General features: G+C 48.4%; 2 protein-coding genes and 3 non-coding genes across 5 annotated transcripts; all 5 read right to left on the reverse strand.

Annotated features, from left to right (window-relative positions):
* Nucleotides 1-1,928: 1,928 nt before the first annotated feature.
* On the reverse strand, nt 1,929-2,000 carry TRNAD-GUC (transfer RNA aspartic acid (anticodon GUC)). Its single transcript has one exon. It is a non-coding gene; the product is annotated as a tRNA-Asp (tRNA).
* Nucleotides 2,001-6,237: 4,237 nt separating this feature from the next.
* LOC146179837 (uncharacterized) lies at nt 6,238-7,428 on the reverse strand. Its single transcript, XM_084580282.1, has 2 exons — nt 6,664-7,428; nt 6,238-6,516 (listed from the first exon to the last, which is right to left on the reverse strand). The coding sequence occupies exons 1-2, from the start codon at nt 7,426-7,428 to the stop codon at nt 6,238-6,240; spliced, it is 1,044 nt and encodes a 347-aa protein (XP_084436408.1).
* Nucleotides 7,429-7,689: 261 nt separating this feature from the next.
* TRNAD-GUC (transfer RNA aspartic acid (anticodon GUC)) lies at nt 7,690-7,761 on the reverse strand. The gene has a single exon. It is a non-coding gene; the product is annotated as a tRNA-Asp (tRNA).
* A 67-nt stretch (nt 7,762-7,828) lies between these two features.
* Nucleotides 7,829-7,900, reverse strand: TRNAD-GUC (transfer RNA aspartic acid (anticodon GUC)). The gene has a single exon. It is a non-coding gene; the product is annotated as a tRNA-Asp (tRNA).
* Nucleotides 7,901-8,237: 337 nt separating this feature from the next.
* Nucleotides 8,238-9,085, reverse strand: LOC146179840 (uncharacterized). Its single transcript, XM_084579912.1, has one exon. It carries the CDS (start codon nt 9,034-9,036, stop codon nt 8,257-8,259), a length of 780 nt encoding a protein of 259 aa, XP_084436038.1. The 5' UTR covers nt 9,037-9,085; the 3' UTR covers nt 8,238-8,256.
* Nucleotides 9,086-18,159: the final 9,074 nt, after the last annotated feature.

Consider the following 18,159-nt stretch of genomic DNA (forward strand, 5'->3'; position numbering starts at 1 on the left):
ATGCATGAGTTGCATCGCAGCATTCGAGCACACTTCGTGCTTTGTGAATGTTCTGAAAGATAGATCGCCCTTTGATACCGCACGTTTGGTGAGGGCCCACTAGTTCGCATATAACCGTTTGTAGTCTGCCAGCAAGCACCTTCATATAAATCTTGTAATCAACGTTTGTCAGAGCAATGGGCCTGTAAGACGACAACTGCCTAAGCTTATCTGGTTGTTCAGTTTTCGGAATAAGTACTGTGTGCGACGATCCGAAAGACGCAGGCAGTGCCTTCAGTTCATACGCTTCATTAAATAAGGCACACAACAAAGGAGATAGCTGTTCCTTGAACGCTTTATAAAAAGCCGCACTCAGGCCATCAGGGCCGGGTGATTTCCCTGGGTTTAAATTTTCTATTGCCTGCTGCACTTCTTTTTCGCTTATTGGCCGCTCCAGTCTTTCTTTTTGTTCCTCGTCAATTTTTGGCATCGCGTCAAGAAAGGATTCTTTAAAACGGTCCAAATAAACCTCTCGGGACGAAAATAGATCTTCATAATACTCCCGGAAAGCTTTCGCGATTCCTTCGTTATCGGTTTCTGTGCGTCCTGCCCACTCTACCTCTGCCACGTGATTTCGCCTTGCATTTGCTTTTTCTATTCCCAACGATCTTTTTGTCGGCGTCTCATCCATGGCCAATTTTTCCGCTCTTGCACGCACTAACGCTCCTTGGTATCTGTCTTCTTCTATCAAGTTAATCTGTTCTTTTATTTTTCGAATATCCTCTATCCATCTGCCGGGTGCCTTACATTCCTGTTCGTGTAGTTTTGGGAGCAAAGCCTTAAGCTGGGTTTCTGTAATTTTCCTCTCGTACACCAGGCAACTGGATCTGTCAATGGCTTTAATTTTAATCTGTTCCTTGCACAACTCCCACTGTTTCCAGATTTCGAGCCAAGTCCCTGGCCTCACTTTAATCAATTCATTCAATACCACGCGTCTAAAGGCATCATCCTTAAGCAATTTATTGTTCAATTTCCATAACTCCCAGCTAAATGCATTGCTTCGATTTTTGGTGCCGAATAAGCATTGCACCAAACAGTGATCCGTGAATGTCATAGGCACAACTCGGTATTCATTGCATGAATGAATCAAATCCAGGGACGCGTAAATTCTGTCCAGACGCGCGTGGCTAGAACCTTGGAAGTGCGTGTACTGAACGGCACGTGGTCCTTCCAAGCAATCAGCCACATCCTCCATATTCCATTCGCTTGTTAACTGCCATAACATTTCAGTGCTCTTGTCTCTGAATCCGCGTGTGGTGGTTTTGTCTCGAGCATTCAGTACACAGTTAAAATCGCCCAGCAATACTACCTGCCTTTCCGTACTTAACTGTTGCATAACATTCTCGAAAAACACTGTTCTTTCCTCCACACCGTTAGGAGCGTACACACAAATAATGCGCCACTCAACACCGCTGTATACACAATCAGCCACTACACACCGTCCAGAAGAGCATGAGGAGTAGCCCTTTACAACCAGACCAGGCAGCTTTTTGACGAACAATACACACCCGGCCGATGTCCCAACTGCGTGGCTAACAATGGCGTAAAATCTAGCCGTGAAACGTCTCACCATGCTCCCGGTCTCTTCCTCCCCATCAACCTTGGTTTCTTGCACGGCATGCACGTCAATATCGTGGTCAGTTAAGAGCCGGTGCACCTGGCTCTGCTTCTTTTTGCCTGCCAATCCTCTGACATTTAACGTGGCTACTCTTAAGGTGGTTTCGGGCGCCATTTTCATCAAGGGTGAACAGACCGAAAGCATGGTGCTTACCTTTCCTGTCTAGCGCGTTGCTAGACGCCGTCACCACTATACTAACGAGGAGGCGCAGGGAAGAGGCTAAGTGCTGTTCTGATATGGCGCATAATGGAAGAAAGAAACAAAAACTAAGCTCCCCGTCGGGGAATCGAACCCCGGTCTCCCGCATGACAGGCGGGGATACTGGCCACTATACTAACGAGGAGGCGCAGGGAAGAGGCTAAGCGCTGTTCTGATATGGCGCATAATGCAAGAAAGAAATAAAAACTAAGCTCCCCGTCGGGGAATCGAACCCCGGTCTCCCGCGTGACAGGCGGGATACTGGCCACTATACTAACGAGGAAGCGCAGGGAAGCCGGCAAGCGCTGTTCTCAAATGGCGCAGAATGCAACAAAGAAACAAAAACTAAGCTCGCCGTCGGGGAATCGAGCCCCGCTCTCCCGCGTGACAGGCGGGGATACTGGCCACTATACTAACGAGGAGGCGCAGGGAAGAGGCTAAGTGCTGTTCAGATATGGCGCATAATGCAAGAAAGAAACAAAAACTAAGCTCCCCGTCGGGGAATCGAACCCCAGTCTCCCGCGTGACAGGCGGGGATACTGGCCACTATACTAACGAGGAGGCGCAGGGAAGAGGCAAAGTGCTGTTCTGATATGGCGCATAATGGAAGAAAGAAACAAAAACTAAGCTCCCCGTCGGGGAATCGAACCCCGGTCTCCCGCGTGACAGGCGGGGATACTGGCCACTATAGTAACGAGGATTTTTTTTTCTTTATTACCGACTTGGCAACTACAAAGAACGATGAAAAGTCGCATGGAATTAAAAACACAAGTCACTTTCTTACAGGTTTCTTACAGGATAGAATGGATTAGGTGACATGAGCTTGTCCAAGACTGGCAGCCAATCCGGGGGTTCAGATTGCCCTCCGAAAACATCACGCGTGTACATTACACTTTCAACAAAGTATTGATGGGCTGGGTGTACGACAACATGCTCATGGCGAACATCCATCCGCGTTCTCCATATGCTGTGCATACACAAGACCATCAATAAATCACTGGGCACTTCTCCTGGCTGGGCGCATGGAAGGTAGCGTATGCCAAACGGCGTTATTGGTAAGTCCTTTTTGATAGTACGCTGTAGCACGTCCCACAAAAAAACCGCATCGTGACAATCAAGGAAAATATGCTCTATGGTTTCCAGCTGTTTGCAAATTAAACAGTCAGCAGACCAAGGCACGAAAAGGCCTTTGCTTTCCAGCCATGGCTTCACCGGAAGAGTGCCGGTATGCAATTGAAAGAAGAAAGATTTAGCGGACGATCTGATGGGCATTCTTTTCACTCTCTTCAACACGTCCCGCTCCGGACCCAAAGCATATACAGCGCGATAAAGAGGCACAGGTAAAAAGGTTTCCAATAAATCTTTGTACAGCCGTTTTCGCGTAACAGTACACATATACTCATTTGAAAATCTCGCCTTCACTATTTGGAAGGACGCGACAACTTCGCGAAGAAAAGCACTTAGAGCCATTGTCCCTGTAGACATAGTCGAAACTACATATTCCGGCAGTGAATCACGCAATCGCACTTGGATTGCCGTTCTAAAAAAAACATCGCTTTGTTCGCGCAAAAAAAAAGAACCTTGTTACAATCTGCTTTAAGTATAAATGTGACAAGCCCAGTCCACCGTTATGCACCGTATGAAAAAGGTTGCATCGACTGGTACGCTCCCATGTTGAAGCCCACAGAAACGTGGCAAATACCCTATGCAGTTTTTGAACAGAGATTCTTGACATAGATAACACTTGCAGCGTGTAAAAAATTTTTGCAACTAGGAACATATTACAAACGGTAGCTCTTGCGAACATAGAAAAGTTATGTCCTCCCCATTTGTTTGTTTGGGTTTTCACTAGCTCAACTTCACCGGCCCAACATTCCTTGCTTTCACGGTAATGCTTTAGTGGCACACCAAGGTAATTGCCTGGCGTTATTGTCCATTGCATACTGGAGAACAGTTCAGGCGCGTATTGCCAGTTTCCGTGCCAAAATCCTAAACTCTTTGGCCAACTAATTTCCCTTCCACTTGCAGTGCAAAAAGCAGTGGCTTCTTTTACAACTTCTTGCACGCTCTCATGGTCAGTACAAAAAACCGCAATATCGTCCACGTATGCCAAAACCCGAACTTCACTTTGAAAAAATCTATAACCGCGTATGTTTGGCCTTGTAAGCAATCTTAGACAGAAAGGCTCCAGATAAAGCGCAAACAAAAGGGGAGACAGAGGACAGCCCTGCCTTACTGACGACTGAACAGGTATACGATCAGTTAACTGCTTATTCACGACCAGTCTCGCTGAACAGCACTCGTAAACCATTTTCACGCCCTTTGTAATCACGGAACCAGCACTGACATACTCTAAAACAGAGAACAAAATTTCATGTACCACTTTATCAAATGCTTTGTGGAGGTCTAATTGCATCATGGCTACGTGGTCATGTATCGCGTCACAACATTCGAGTACACTCCTTGCTGCGTGTATGTTAGTAAAAATGGTCCGTCCTTTTATACCGCATGTCTGATGTGGGCCTACAAGAGAAGTAATTACACTTTGGAGTCGTCGCCCTAATACTTTCATGTAAATTTTATAGTCAACATTCGTTAGACTTATAGGACGGTAAGACGCTACAGACTGAAGCTTAACATGGTCATCTGTTTTCGGGATTAGTACAATGTGTGACATTCGAAAAGACGGAGGAGGTACGTTCTTTTCGTAGCATTCACTAATAACTCTTTCCAGTAAAACAGCCATTTCAGTTTGAAAGGCCTTGTATATGGAAGCACCAAGACCATCTGGTCCGGGTGACTTATTGGAATTTAATTCCCCGATAGCGGCCTCAATTTCCTCGGAAGTAATACTTGCTTCAAGTGTCTGCGCCACTTCGTCTTCTACTCTTGGCATCAGCGACAGAAAGTCTTTTCTGAAGCGTTCAATGTCCGGTGTTTTCAGGCTAAACAATTCGCTGTAAAATTCTACAAACGCCCGTTCAATCGTTTTTTTTTTCCGAGGTGACTACGTTCTGATAGCAGATTTCTTTTATCTCTTTTGACACTGCCTACCTTTTTTCGTCACTAAGTGCTCTTTTCGTGGGCGTCTCTCCGAGCCACAACTTTTCGCTGCGTGCCCTTATCACCGCACCGCGATACTTCTCTTCGTCTATCACCTCAAGTTTGGTTTTTATCTTTTTATATCTTGGGCGAACAAGCCAGGCTTAACGCTCTCCATGCTAAGCATGTATTCAAGTGTGCTACGAAGTTCTTTTTCTTGTTCTCTTTCTTTACGTCGGAGAGTGCATGCTCGGTCAATAGCAGCTATCTTTACCTCGCACGTAAACTGCTCCCATGCTTGTATAAAATTAGAGTCATTTTGTAACATATGCCTAATATATTATTTAACTTTAGTGGTAAACTCTTCATCCAGCAGCAGTTTTTCATTAAATTTCCATAGCTCCCAATTGAACTTTGTTGCCTTACTTTTCATGCCCAGAGTAATCATTACGAGGGAGCCGTCACTAAAGCTCATGGGAAGTGTTTCATATTCCGAGCACAAAGGCACACAATCAATGGGAACATATATTCGGTCCAACCTTGCATGACAGCTACCTTGAAAGTGCGTGAACTTTGCTTGGCCTTCATGCGTCATTATACAGCCAGCATCTTCAAGCTCTGCCTCAATAACAATGTCAATAAGTAACTCTGCACTCTTGTCACGAAGGACACGGTCTGTTGTTCTATCTTCCGGTCTACAGACACAGTTGAAGTCTCCAAGCTGGAGAACACGCCTCTCATGTATTAGGAAGGATTTCATATAGTGAAAAAACTCTTCCCGCTCAAACGTTCTAGTCGGCGCATAAACGCAGATCACTCTCCAGTCCAATCCAGAAAAACTGAAATCACATATCAATAGCCGCCCACTCTCACACGAGAACACACACTGCACACACTCTATGCAATTTCGAATGAAAATGACACATCCCCCCGATCTTCCAACCGCATGACAAACGCAAACACTATATCTAGAACGATATATTTCAGCCATTTTCTCTGTTTGTTGTTCGCTTTCCATTTTGCTCTCTTGAACTGCTAGCACATCAATTTCATTTTCCAGCAGAATGCGGTTCAGCTGCAGTTGTCTCCGACGCGTTGACAGCCCCCTCACATTTAGCGTGGCTACGCGCAAGCTAGTGGTTAAATTGGTCGCCATCTCAAGAAATTATAAATCGTGAAACATATATCACTCACATCGCTTTTGCAGAAAGATAGCATTGCGGTTGATCTGTTGCACGGGATGACCATTCTTCCTTTTTGGCGAGTCCGTCCGTCGTTCCAAGCGCTGCTCCCGATCATGGACCGGGCTTGTAACGTCTCGCCAGGAAAGGGTACCCCCGCTATGGCGGAGGCACAGGTGACACAGTTCTCCGGTCTGGGGGCACGTTTGGCCTTGGCTTGAAGGACGCCCGGCGAAGGGGGGCTGCCTTCAGTGGAGGCTGTCCGCTTTCCGCTCCTCCTTGGGTTGATTCCTCGTTCACACTGTCTTCGTGCAACCGCTTCACAGGCAAAGTAGAAGCAGCTGGCATCTCAGCTTCAGTGTCCCCCTGTTCCTCACTGTGTTGCGTAGCCGACGCTGGGCTTGCTGCACTGGCATCGCCGTTTTCTTTCGTGGGTGTCTCGGTCCCAGCGACATTCGACAACGGAACTATCAACTCTGATTCACAGTGTTCTTTAGGGGCAGGGGTCTTCTCAGAGGACTGTTCGTTCTGTTCTGCCTCCTCAGTGATTCCACTGCTCGCTTCCTCGGCGTACACTGCGTCCATCAAGTGCTCGCCTGCCACTTCACTCGGCACGGGGCCTGCAACGTTGGCATACGTGCGCACACACTGAGACTCGTCATGGCCGTAGCGACGACACAGCCCGCAGCGCGGCACACGACACTCACGACGTATATGTCCTTTCCCGCGGCACCGGAGGCAAAGCGGGGCTCTGCCTGGGACGTGGACGAGTGCGACGTCCTCGGCGACCCGAAGCTGATGCGGCAGGTCCTCGATGGTAACGCCCACTTTGAGCTTCAGCGTGACCGTTCGTGTCGTTGAAGCCTTGTCGACACACCCTTGCACTCTCCACTTGTCTCTTGAAATTTCAGTAAGTTTTCCAAAAGCTGCCAACGCCGCTCGCACGTCATCGTCTTGCACGCCGTGAAGCAGCCAGAAAAGCTTCAACCTGATGCCTTGGTTACAGGGGTCAATGACCACGCAGCGGTGTTCCTTCACTCCAATTGCTTGGGCTTCCAAAATCTTCGCTTTCGCCTCTTCACCTTTAAACGTTACCGCCCACACGTGATTCTTTTGGTATGCCCCGAGGGCAACCACTTCCGGCAGCAGTGAAAGACGAGCGAGGGAGTCTCGAAAGTGCTCCACCCTGTACGGCCTGGCTTTTATGTCGCCATGCAAAAAAACAGTACGTAAAACACTCGAACCTGTAGGCAGATGCGGTAGAACCAGTTCATAATCCTTGGTAGGCCTTTCCGTGCTCCTGATACCACGGCCCAGCTGGGCCGCTGAATCCGCTCCTTGGGAGCCCATGGTAATCACGTCCGTCACGCTCGGTGGCCGGAAGTGGAGTATACACTAACGAGGAAGCGCAGGGAAGCCGGCAAGCGCTGTTCTCAAATGGCGCAGAATGCAACAAAGAAACAAAAACTAAGCTACCCGTCGGGGAATCGAACCCCGGTCTCCCGCGTGACAGGCGGGGATACTGGCCACTATACTAACGAGGAGGCTCAGGGAAGAGGCTAAGGGCTGTTCTGATATGGCGCATAATGCAAGAAAGAAACAAAAACTAAGCTCCCCGTCGGGGAATCGAACCCCGGTCTCCCGCGTGACAGGCGGGGATACTGGCCACTATACTAACGAGGAGGCGCAGGGAAGAGGCTAAGTGCTGTTCTGATATGGCGCATAATGCAAGAAAGAAACAAAAACTAAGCTCCCCGTCGGGGAATCGAACCCCGGTCTCCCGCGTGACAGGCGGGGATACTGGCCACTATACTAACGAGGAGGCGCAGGGAAGTGGCTAAGTGCTGTTCTGATATGGCGCATAATGTAAGAAAGAAGCAAAAACTAAGCTCACCGTCGGGGAATCGAACCCCGGTCTCCCGCGTGACAGGCGGGGATACTGGCCACTATACTAACGAGGAAGCGCAGGGAAGCCGGCAAGCGCTGTTCTCAAATGGCGCAGAATGCAACAAAGAAACAAAAAGTAAGCTCCCCGTCGGGGAATCGAACCCCGGTCTCCCGCGTGACAGGCGGGGATACTGGCCACTATACTAACGACGATTCTTTTTCAATACCTTTTTATTGAGACAAGCACGATACGTTGTTAAAAGCACCCCGGCTGCTTCAGCCGGTCACAAGTTAAAAAGACTTGATTTGAACTAAATCATCAAGCACACTCATCCACGCGGGTGGGTCTTTCTGCGCTGGGTACACATCACGTATATAACATACACTTTCCACAAAGTTTTCCTTTGTAGTTCGGACGTTTACATCAGCATTGCGTACCGCCATTCGAGTTTTCCATAAACTATGGAGGCCGAGGAGCATAATCATGTCGTAAGGGACACCTGTATGATCTGTGCCTATTGGTAAATAGCGGATTCCAATCGGTGTTAAAGGTAGTTCCTTTTTTAGTGTACGTTGCAGGACATCCCAATAGAAGATCGCGTCCCAACATTCAATGAACACATGTTCAACGGTTTCTGGCTTTTTGCACAGCAAGCAGTTCGTTGTCCATGGTACAAAAATGCCTTTGTCAGATAGCCATGTCTTAACTGGCAAGGTACCTGAGTGCAGTTTGAAAAAGAATGTTTTTGTACTTGGTTTAACTGGCATCCTTTTAATTCTTTTAGGAACATCTTGTCCTAGGCCTCCGGAGTTTATTATACGATACAGGGGCACTGGCATGATTACATCTTTAAGATCTTTGTGCAGTTTTTTCCTCTTTACAGTGCTGAGATACTCTTGTGAAAACCGAACCTTGAGAAATTGCACCGAGTCAACAACTTCTTTCAAATAACCTCTAGCGCCACAAGTTGACAATCTCACAGTGGACACTATAAAATCAGGAAGAGCCCTGCTCAGACGCACCTGCATCATTGAGCGCAGGAAGGGGTCTTTCTGATCCCTCATAAACATAAAACGGGACACAACCTGGCGAACAAACAAATGTGCGAGACCCAGACCACCATCTTGAACTGTTCGAAAAAATTGGTTCTTCTGACCCTATCCCAACTTGAATTCCAGATAAACACAGCAAATACCATATGCATTTTTTGCACATTTACACGCGACATAGCCAGAAACAGCAAAACATACCACACTTTGGCAATTAAAAAATGTTGCATACTGTTGCTCTCGCAAACATCGACAAGTCTCGTCCTTGCCATGCCCTTGCTTTCTCGCTCACTTTTGACGTCGCCTCGTTCCAGTAATCTGCGCTCTTGTTATAGTGCTCAAGAGGCACACCCAAGTAGTTCAACAGCATGTTTGTCCACTGCAGATTCGCGAACAACGGTGGTGTAATTACCCAGCTTCCGTGCCAAAAGCCCACACTCTTTTCCCAGTTGATCTCAGCCCCAGTTTGCTGGCAAAATCGCTTGGCGACGTCAACATTTTCTTGTACACTTTCGCGGTCACTGCAGAATACAGCTATGTCGTGCGCATACGCAAGAATTTTAACATTAGATGACTGAAACCTGAAGCGATTTATACGGTCGTTGTTAATAAGACTTAAACAGAAGGGCTCAAGGTAAAGTGCAAAAAGCAATGGTGAAAGCGGGCATCCCTGCCGTACGGAGGACCGCAGAGGGATGGGTTCACACAGGTTCTAATTGACAATTATTTGAAATGTACAGCTGCTGTAAACCATTTCAAGCCCGTCTTGTATTATGCTGCCCACACTTACATGTTCCAAAACTGAGTACAAGACATCGTGCGCCACGCGATCAAACGCCTTCGACAGGTCTAGCTGTACCATTGCAACTCGGCCACCGAACACATCACAGCACTCAAGGATACTTCGAGCGATGTGCACATTTGTACATATTGTACGCCCTTTCACTCCGCACGTTTGGTGCGGTCCAACTAGGTCCGTGATGACACTCTGAAAACGTTTGCCAAGAATCTTCATATAGATCTTATAGTCGACATTTGTGAGGGTTATCGGGCGATAAGCCCCCACAGACAGCATTTTTTCTCGGTCACATGTTTTGGGGATAAGCACAATGTGGGCAGCAGAGAAGGAAGGTGGCATTTGTTTTACATTGTATGCTTCTACAATCATATCGTATAGCAGCGGGCTGACTTCTTCTTTGAATGTTTTATAGAAAGCAGCGCCTAACCCATCAGGTCCTGGTGTTTTCCCAAGTGGCATGTCCTCAATAGCCTTCTGAACTTCCTCTAAGCTAATAGGCTGTTCTAAGCGCGCACGTTTCTCTTCGTCTAATCGAGGCATGAGGTGCAAAAATTAGTCCCACAGACTGCCCTTTGCGCTTCTGTCATTCCCTATCAGTTCTTTGTAATGCTCAACAAACGCTCGCTCGATTTCTTCGCGGTCGGTCGTTATTCTGTTGCGGTAGCGGATCTGTTGAATTTCATTTTGTGCTGCATATCTTCTTTCATCACAACGCACGCTTATTCGGCACTTCACCAGCCCACAACTTTTCGGCGCGCGCTCTTATCACAGCCGCTCGGTACTTATCTGCCTCCAGTGCTTCTAGCTGGCTTTTGACTTCTCGGATTTCTTTTATGTACAAACCGGGCACTACTGCTTCCATACTTGTCACAAAGTCTAATTTGCACTCCAATTCTTTGACTCGTTTCTTTTCGCTTTGATGAAGGATAGTTCCTCGTTCTATCGCTTTCATCTTGACTGTGTTCTTAAAATTTTCCCACTTATCTGCACAGCTTGCTGATTTGACGCAAGGCATTTTGGTTAAGTCTATAATTTGCTTAACGAAGGTTTCATCCTCCAGCAATTCAACATTAAATTTCCAAAGTTTCCAGTTGAAACGAGTCCTACTATGTTTATTCCCAAAGCTTACAATAACAAGGCTGTGATCGCTGAAAGAAACATGTTTTACTTCATGGTTGGAACACATTTTCACAAATCCTATGCTTGCGTATACTCTGTCTAGTCTTGCATTGCTACCGCGTTGGAAGTGCGTAAAACATTGTTGCGAGCCTTGAAGCAACACCCAGCCCAGATCTTCCATGTCGTGTTCTTGAATTATTGCATCGAGATACTGCGCACTCTGATCACGCACAGGGGTGATCGGCACTCGACCCTCTGGCATGCAAACACAGTTAAAATCACCCATCAAAACGACGCTTCTCTCGCAGTTCAAAAACACTTTGACCTTTTCAAAAAAACTAACACGTTCCTTGTAATTGTTAGGGGCATACACACAAATCACTCTACAAGAGCATCCAGAAAGGGTGAAATCGACAACCAGTAACCGAACCTCTTCGGATGTGACAATGGTTTCATTCCAAATTCCAAGATTATTTCTCAAAAATAACGCGCAACCTTCGGACTTTCCAACCGCGTGACATACGCAGACATTGTATCGGGACCGAAAAATTTCAACCATGCGATCTGTGTGTTCCTCGCTCTCAATCTTAGTTTCTTGTAATGCGATTATATCCAATTCATTTTCTAAAAAGAGGCGGTTGACCTGACACTGGCGCTTCCTCGCCGCCAGCCCACGCACGTTCAGTGTGGCTACGCGTAGTGGCAGTTGAATCGTTTGTTCATTTTTAAAGGCACCCGCTGCTCGCGCAGTGCTCACCTCAGAGTACCGTGGCGCTGAAGGGGGTTCCGCGTATTGGAGCTCCACAAAGCGCACCGCCTCGCAACGATCACACGCACTTTCACAGTCCATGGCCAAAGTTTGACGGTCAAGCTCACAGTTCCCTTCCATGGTATATCGTCTCCACCATGGCACGCTGATCCGGAAACCGACGGCAGCGCATTACAGCTGTAGAAGCGCTATTCAGGCGCCTCTACTGCAGGTCGTATGTCTGGTGGAATATTTGGTTTTGGCCTGTAGGGCGACCGTCGCGTCATTACCGCCTTGGTGGGCGGCTCCTCCGCGGGTGCTCCATCAGTTTGTCGGTCATCTTTCACAGTTTAGAGGTAAGCGCGTTTTGTGGCTGTGACAGCAGCCTCTTCCAATGAGACATCATTATGGGGGTGTTCGACGTGAGGTTCGTCAAGTGTGCTAGCAGGGGCTCTGAGAGTAGGCGGCTGCTTTTCTTGGCTCGTCTATTACTCGGAGGCGTGTTGCGTTACTGGAGGTGCCTCGGCTGAACTTGTGCCGCTAGGCCCAACACTTGAAGGCTGCGTGCTCTTCTCGACGGTTGCTGCTTTGCCTCCAGCTGCCCTAGATGCTTCCTCGGCCTCCACCTCGACCATAACGTGCTCAGTCATATCGATGTTCCTTCCAGGCCCGGTCTTGCTTGCGTACGTAGGTACACACTCGCTTTCCTCGTGACCAAACCGGCGACAGCGCGAGCACTGAGGTACCCGACAGTCGCGGCGAATATGGCCTTTCCCTTGGCAGCGGAGGCAGAGCGGGGGCCTCCCAGCTACAACCAGAAGTGCAGGTTCACCGGCTATTCACAGTTGGTGAGGTATATCTTCAACTGTCACTTTGGATTTGAGCTTCAGGCTTAGTACACGGGTCGTTGACCCTTTTTTTTTTGTGACGCCGTGCACACGCCAGCGCTCCTTCGACAACTCGTTCACCTCGCCGTACGGAAGGAAGGCCGCACGCACTTCTTCATCAGTTACGTTGTGTAGGACCCAGTGCAATTTAATGCGAACCTCTTGCTTGTTGGGGTCAATCACGAGACACCGGTGCTCCTTCACCCCCATGATCCCGGCAGCACGCACTTTCTTGAAATGCTCCCAAGGCCACAACCTCGGGTAGCAATTCCAAACGGACCAGGGCATCCCTGTAGTCCTCGACCCTATACGGCCGCGCTCGAACGTCGCCGTGCAAAAATACGGTATTAAAAACAATACGACCTGTTGGGAGGTGGGGCAGCATAACTTCGTATCCTGTGTCGTTATCTTCAGCAGTAAACCTGTTTCCGCGGCTGGGCTGAGCCGGTAACACTGCTCCGAAGGAGCACATGACAACACGTCCGTTCACAGTGGTGGCCGGAAGTGGAATCACTGAGCTACATCGGCCGCTCCACTATACTAACGACGAGGCGCAGGGAAGAGGCTAAGTGCTGTTCTGATATGGCGCATAAAGCAAGAAAGAAACAAAAACTAAGCTCCCCGTCGGGGAATCGAACCCCGGTCTCCCGCGTGACAGGCGGGGTTACTGGCCACTATACTTTTTTTTTTATTGCCTGGCTTTGACACAAATACACCGCACTGGAACTCAAAACAACAGGAAAAAAGGAATAATATATGTACACAAAGGTAGCTAGCGTTGCCTAACACCCACTGAGGGGCAGGCATTGTCATGTTAAAATTCCTTGAGCACCGTCAAAGGTTCCAGCTTTGAAAGCCACTCAGGAGCACATGGTTGCAATTTAAGGACGTCGAGCCATCGCTGCACACTTTCACGGAAATACACGCGGGCTGGCCGTGCATCTGGATCGCAGTGATAACCAGCCATTCGTGCGCGCCATATAATGTGGAGGCACATTAACATAACCTGGTCTAACGGCATATCATCGTGATTATCCAATGGCAAATACCTAATGCCATGGGAATCAAGTGGCAACTGCTTTTTTATTGTCCTTTGCAGAACATCCCACAAATATACCCCCTCCCAGCAATGCAAAAACACGTGATCTATTGTCTCTGGCTGTTTGCAGATGAGACATTGGGCCCCCCACGGTAGGAACATATCCTTCTCCTCCATAAATGATTTTACGCTCAAAGTACCGGTATGTAGCATAAAGAAAAACGTTTTAGCTCCCGGAGCAACTTGCATTTTCTTTACTCTTTTTAATACATTACTTCCTGTGCCTCCATAGCATAAAGCTCGGTACAAGGGCACCGGGAACACCACTTCACAAACATCCTTGTATAATGTTCTCCTGTTAACATTACTTAAATACTCTTTCGAAAAACGTGCGCTTAAGAATTTCACGCTCAAAACAATTTCCCTAAAGAATCCAAACAGAGAACCAGGCATACATTGAGTATAAACTACGAAGTCAGGCAACGCTCGACCAAGTCTTTGTTGACACACTGTGCGCAGGAATGGATCACTGGCATCCCTAAAAAACATAAACCGGTTGACAATCTGTCGCACAAACAAATGACCCAGACCAAGCCCCCCATGCTTCACCTGCCGGAACAAATTTGTCCGACTGCACCTCTCCCAACTCGAGGCCCAAACAAACACCGCAAAAACTCGATGCAATTTTTGCACATTTACACGGGAGCAATGCAACACTTGCATTACATACCATAACTTACTAATTAAAAAAAGGTTGCAAACTGCGGCTCTTGCAAATATTGATAATTGAGCGCTTTTTCATTTCTCCGCTTTTTCACGGGTTTCTCTGACCTGCTCTAGCCAGTATGGCTCGCTTTCCTTGTAAAATTCCAAGGGCACACCCAAGTACTTTGCAGGCGTTGTAACCCACGACACATTAGCGAAAGTGTCGGGGCTCAGCTGCCATTCTCCGTGCCAAAATCCCAGGCACTTACCCCAGTTAACTTTACTGCCTGTGACTTTGCTAAAATGTTTTACCACATCCACTGTCCTCTTTATACTCTCCTTACTTACACAAAAAACCGCAACGTCGTCTGCGTAAGCCAGCAATTTGACTTCTGACTCCTGCAGTCGAAAACCATCAATGTCATTGTTTTGTAGGATGCTTAAACACAACGTTTCAACATAAATGCCGAACAAAAGAGGGCTGAGGGGGCAACCTTGGCGCACCGAACGTCGTACGTTGATGGGGGCCCCCAGTGACTTATTGACAATTAATCTCGTAGTGCAGTTACGGTACGCCAAGGCCACTCCCTCTCGAATAACAGAGCCGACATTAACATAGTCTAATATACTGAACAGAATAGTATATGCCACACAATCAAAAGCTTTCTCCAAGTCCAACTGCAGTAACGCAACACACGCATGATTTGCATCGCAGCATTCGAGCACACTTCTCGCTTTGTGAATGTTCTGAAAGATAGATCGCCCTTTGATACCGCACGTTTGGTGAAGGCCCACTAGTTCGCATATAACCGTTTGTAGTCTGCCAGCAAGCACCTTCATATAAATCTTGTAATCAACGTTTGTCAGAGCAATGGGCCTGTAAGACAACTGCCTAAGCTTATCTGGTTGGTCAGTTTTCGGAATAAGTACTGTGTGCGACGATCCGAAAGACGCAGGCAGTGCCTTCAGTTCATACGCTTCATTAAATAAGGCACACAACAAAGGAGATAGCTGTTCCTTGAACGCTTTATAAAAAGCCGCACTCAGGCCATCAGGCCCGGGTGATTTCCCCTGGGTTTAAATTTTCTATTGCCTGCTGCACTTCTTTTTCGCTTATTGGCCGCTCCAGTCTTTCTTTTTGTTCGTGATCAATTTTTGTCATCGCGTCAAGAAAGGATTCTTTAAAACAGTCCAAATTAACCTCTCGGGACGAAAATAGCTCTTCATAATACTCCCGGAAAGCTTTCGCGATTCCTTCGTTATCGGTCTCTGTGCGTCCTGCCCAATCTACCTCTGCCACGTGATTTCGCCTTGCATTTGCTTTTTCTATTCCCAACGATCTTTTTGTCGGCGTCTCATCCATGGCAAGTTTTTCCGCTCTCGCACGCACCAGTGCTCCGCGATAACGGTCTTCGTCATTCAGTTGAAGTCTGTTTTATTTTTCTAATATCGTCCATGTATAACCCTGGCGTGTTACACTCCAGGGCTAACAATTTATCTAGCAAAGATCTTAAATGCACTTCATTTTGTTTTTCTTGAAACCTTATGCAGCTGGCCTTTTCTATAGCTTTGATTTTTATTTGTTGCTTACACAGTTCCCATTCTTGACCCAGTTCGTGGCTGTCCTCCTGACAAATCCTACCAATTTCTTCTTCTACTAGTCTGGTGAATTGCTCGTCATTCAGCAGTTTATTATTTAACTTCCACAATTCCCAACTAAAACCGCTACCTCTCTTTCTTGTTCCAATTGTACACTGAACCATGCAGTGATCTGAGTACGTTACCGCCAAAACATAATAATCCTGACATTTTGGAGCCAGTTCTGCGGCCACATAAATTCTGTCAAGGCGGGCGTGGCTAGCACCCTGAAAATGCGTATACTGAACCCGTCGCTCGCTCGTGAGACACTCTGCAACGTCTTCCAGTGCAAACTCGTCAATCAAGCGTGAAAGTACCTCTGTGCTACGATCCCTAAATGTACGATGGCTAGTTTTGTCACCGGAGCTCAGTACACAATTGAAATCTCCCAGAAAGACAAGTTGCTTATCCGTGTTTAAATAATCTTCAACAAAATCAAATAAAGCAGCCCTCTCATCAACTATCGTAGGTGCATATATACAAACAGCACGCCACTCAGCCGAGCAAAAACTAACATCGAGGACCACGCCCCGACCCGACGGAACAGAAGCATGCGACTGCACTACAAGACCCGGCAACTTCTTCACAAACAGGACGCATCCAGCAGAAGTACCGACTGCATGGCTGACAACTGCGTAAAACCCCGACGTGAAACGTTGCACCATGCTCTCGATCTCTTGCTCACCCTCGACTTTTGTCTCTTGAACTCCAAGTATATCGATGTCATTTTCATTTAAAAGGCGCAGGACCTGGCTCTGCTTCCTTTTTGCTGCTAGACCTCTCACGTTAAGGGTCGCAACCTTTAGTGACAGTACATAAGCCATTTTCTTAGAGTGAAAAGAGGCCAAGATCTTGGTGCTTACCCTTCACGTCTAGCATGGCGCTAGACGCTTTCGCTGACGCCAGAGCCATGAGGTTGGACTGGCAGACCTTGTGACGGGGCGGCTTTTCGGCAGCTCTCCTGTCCGTCGAGACATTCGGTCTTGGTTTGAAGGTCGCCCTCCTCCCTATTGGCGTTTTTATCGGCGGCTCGTCGTTGCTAGCTGCCTCTGCCTCATTCGTCTCACTGGCGCTCCCGTCGTGGGCACGCTTCGCAGGGCCCTGGACGTTGGTCGCTCGGCCGCTGCTCCCTTCGAGGGTCCCCCTTCTGCCCGCAGACTCCGGAAGTTCAAGTTTTGAGCTCTGGGCATCGCTCACCTTTTCTTCCTCCGACGGTCCGTTGCTTGGCAGTGCCACTTCCCTGTCTGGTCCACCGAGCATCTCGTCACCACCCCCCCGGGGCACTAACATGCCTGTCGTTGCTGCCACCCTCTCGTCCTCTCCGACCCCTTTTGCGGCATCCTCCGTCTCTGCGACATCCATTCGGTGTTCCGTCATGTCCGCCCTCGCTGTTGGTGCAGTAGCCACTGCATACGTTCGTACGCAGTCTTCCTCCGAGTGGCCAAACCGCTTACACGTCGCACACCGCGGAATCTTACATTCCCGGCGCACATGACCGGTCCCGCGGCAGCGCAGGCACTGCATGGGCCGCCCAGGCACCACAACAAGGGCCAACTCCCCTGCTACTCTTATCTGGTGAGGCAGGTCTGCTATCTTCATCCCAGGCTTCAACTTCAGAAGCACGGTTCTCGTTGTTGAGCCCTTTTCGTGCACTCCCTGGACTCGCCACCGCTCACGGGTCACTTCCGTCACCTCGCCGAACGCCGCAAAAGCTGTTCGGATATCTTCATCCGCCACGCCGTGCAACATCCAGTGGAGCCGTAGCTTCACCTGTTGGTCCTCCGGGTCAATGATGATACACCGTCGACCTTTCCCTTGAAGCTCCTTGAATGCTAGCAGCCGCTTGGTTGCTTCCGTGCTGTTCAAAGTCACCGCCCAGACATGGTTTATTTGGTAAGCCCCCAAGGCCACCACGTCTGGGAGCGTACCAATCTTGGCCAGGGCGTCCCGGAAATCTTCAACCCTGAAGGGTCGCACTCGTACGTCACCGTGTAAAAAAATCTGTGTTGAAAACAACACGTCCGGTGGGCAGATGCGGCAAAATAATCTGATATACCTTATCGTCGTTTTCCACAAGCCTGTTACCGCGGCCAGCCTGGGCCGCAATCGCCGCTCCGCCGGAGCTCATCATTCTGCGTCCGTACACGCCGGTGGCCGGAAGTAGAATGACTATACTAACGAGGCGGCGCAGGGAAGACGGCAAGCGCTG

Source organism: Amblyomma maculatum, chromosome 9 (genome assembly GCF_055883805.1).
Source record: "Amblyomma maculatum isolate TAMU_Amacu chromosome 9, ASM5588380v1, whole genome shotgun sequence".
Taxonomy (NCBI): Eukaryota; Metazoa; Arthropoda; class Arachnida; order Ixodida; family Ixodidae; genus Amblyomma; species Amblyomma maculatum.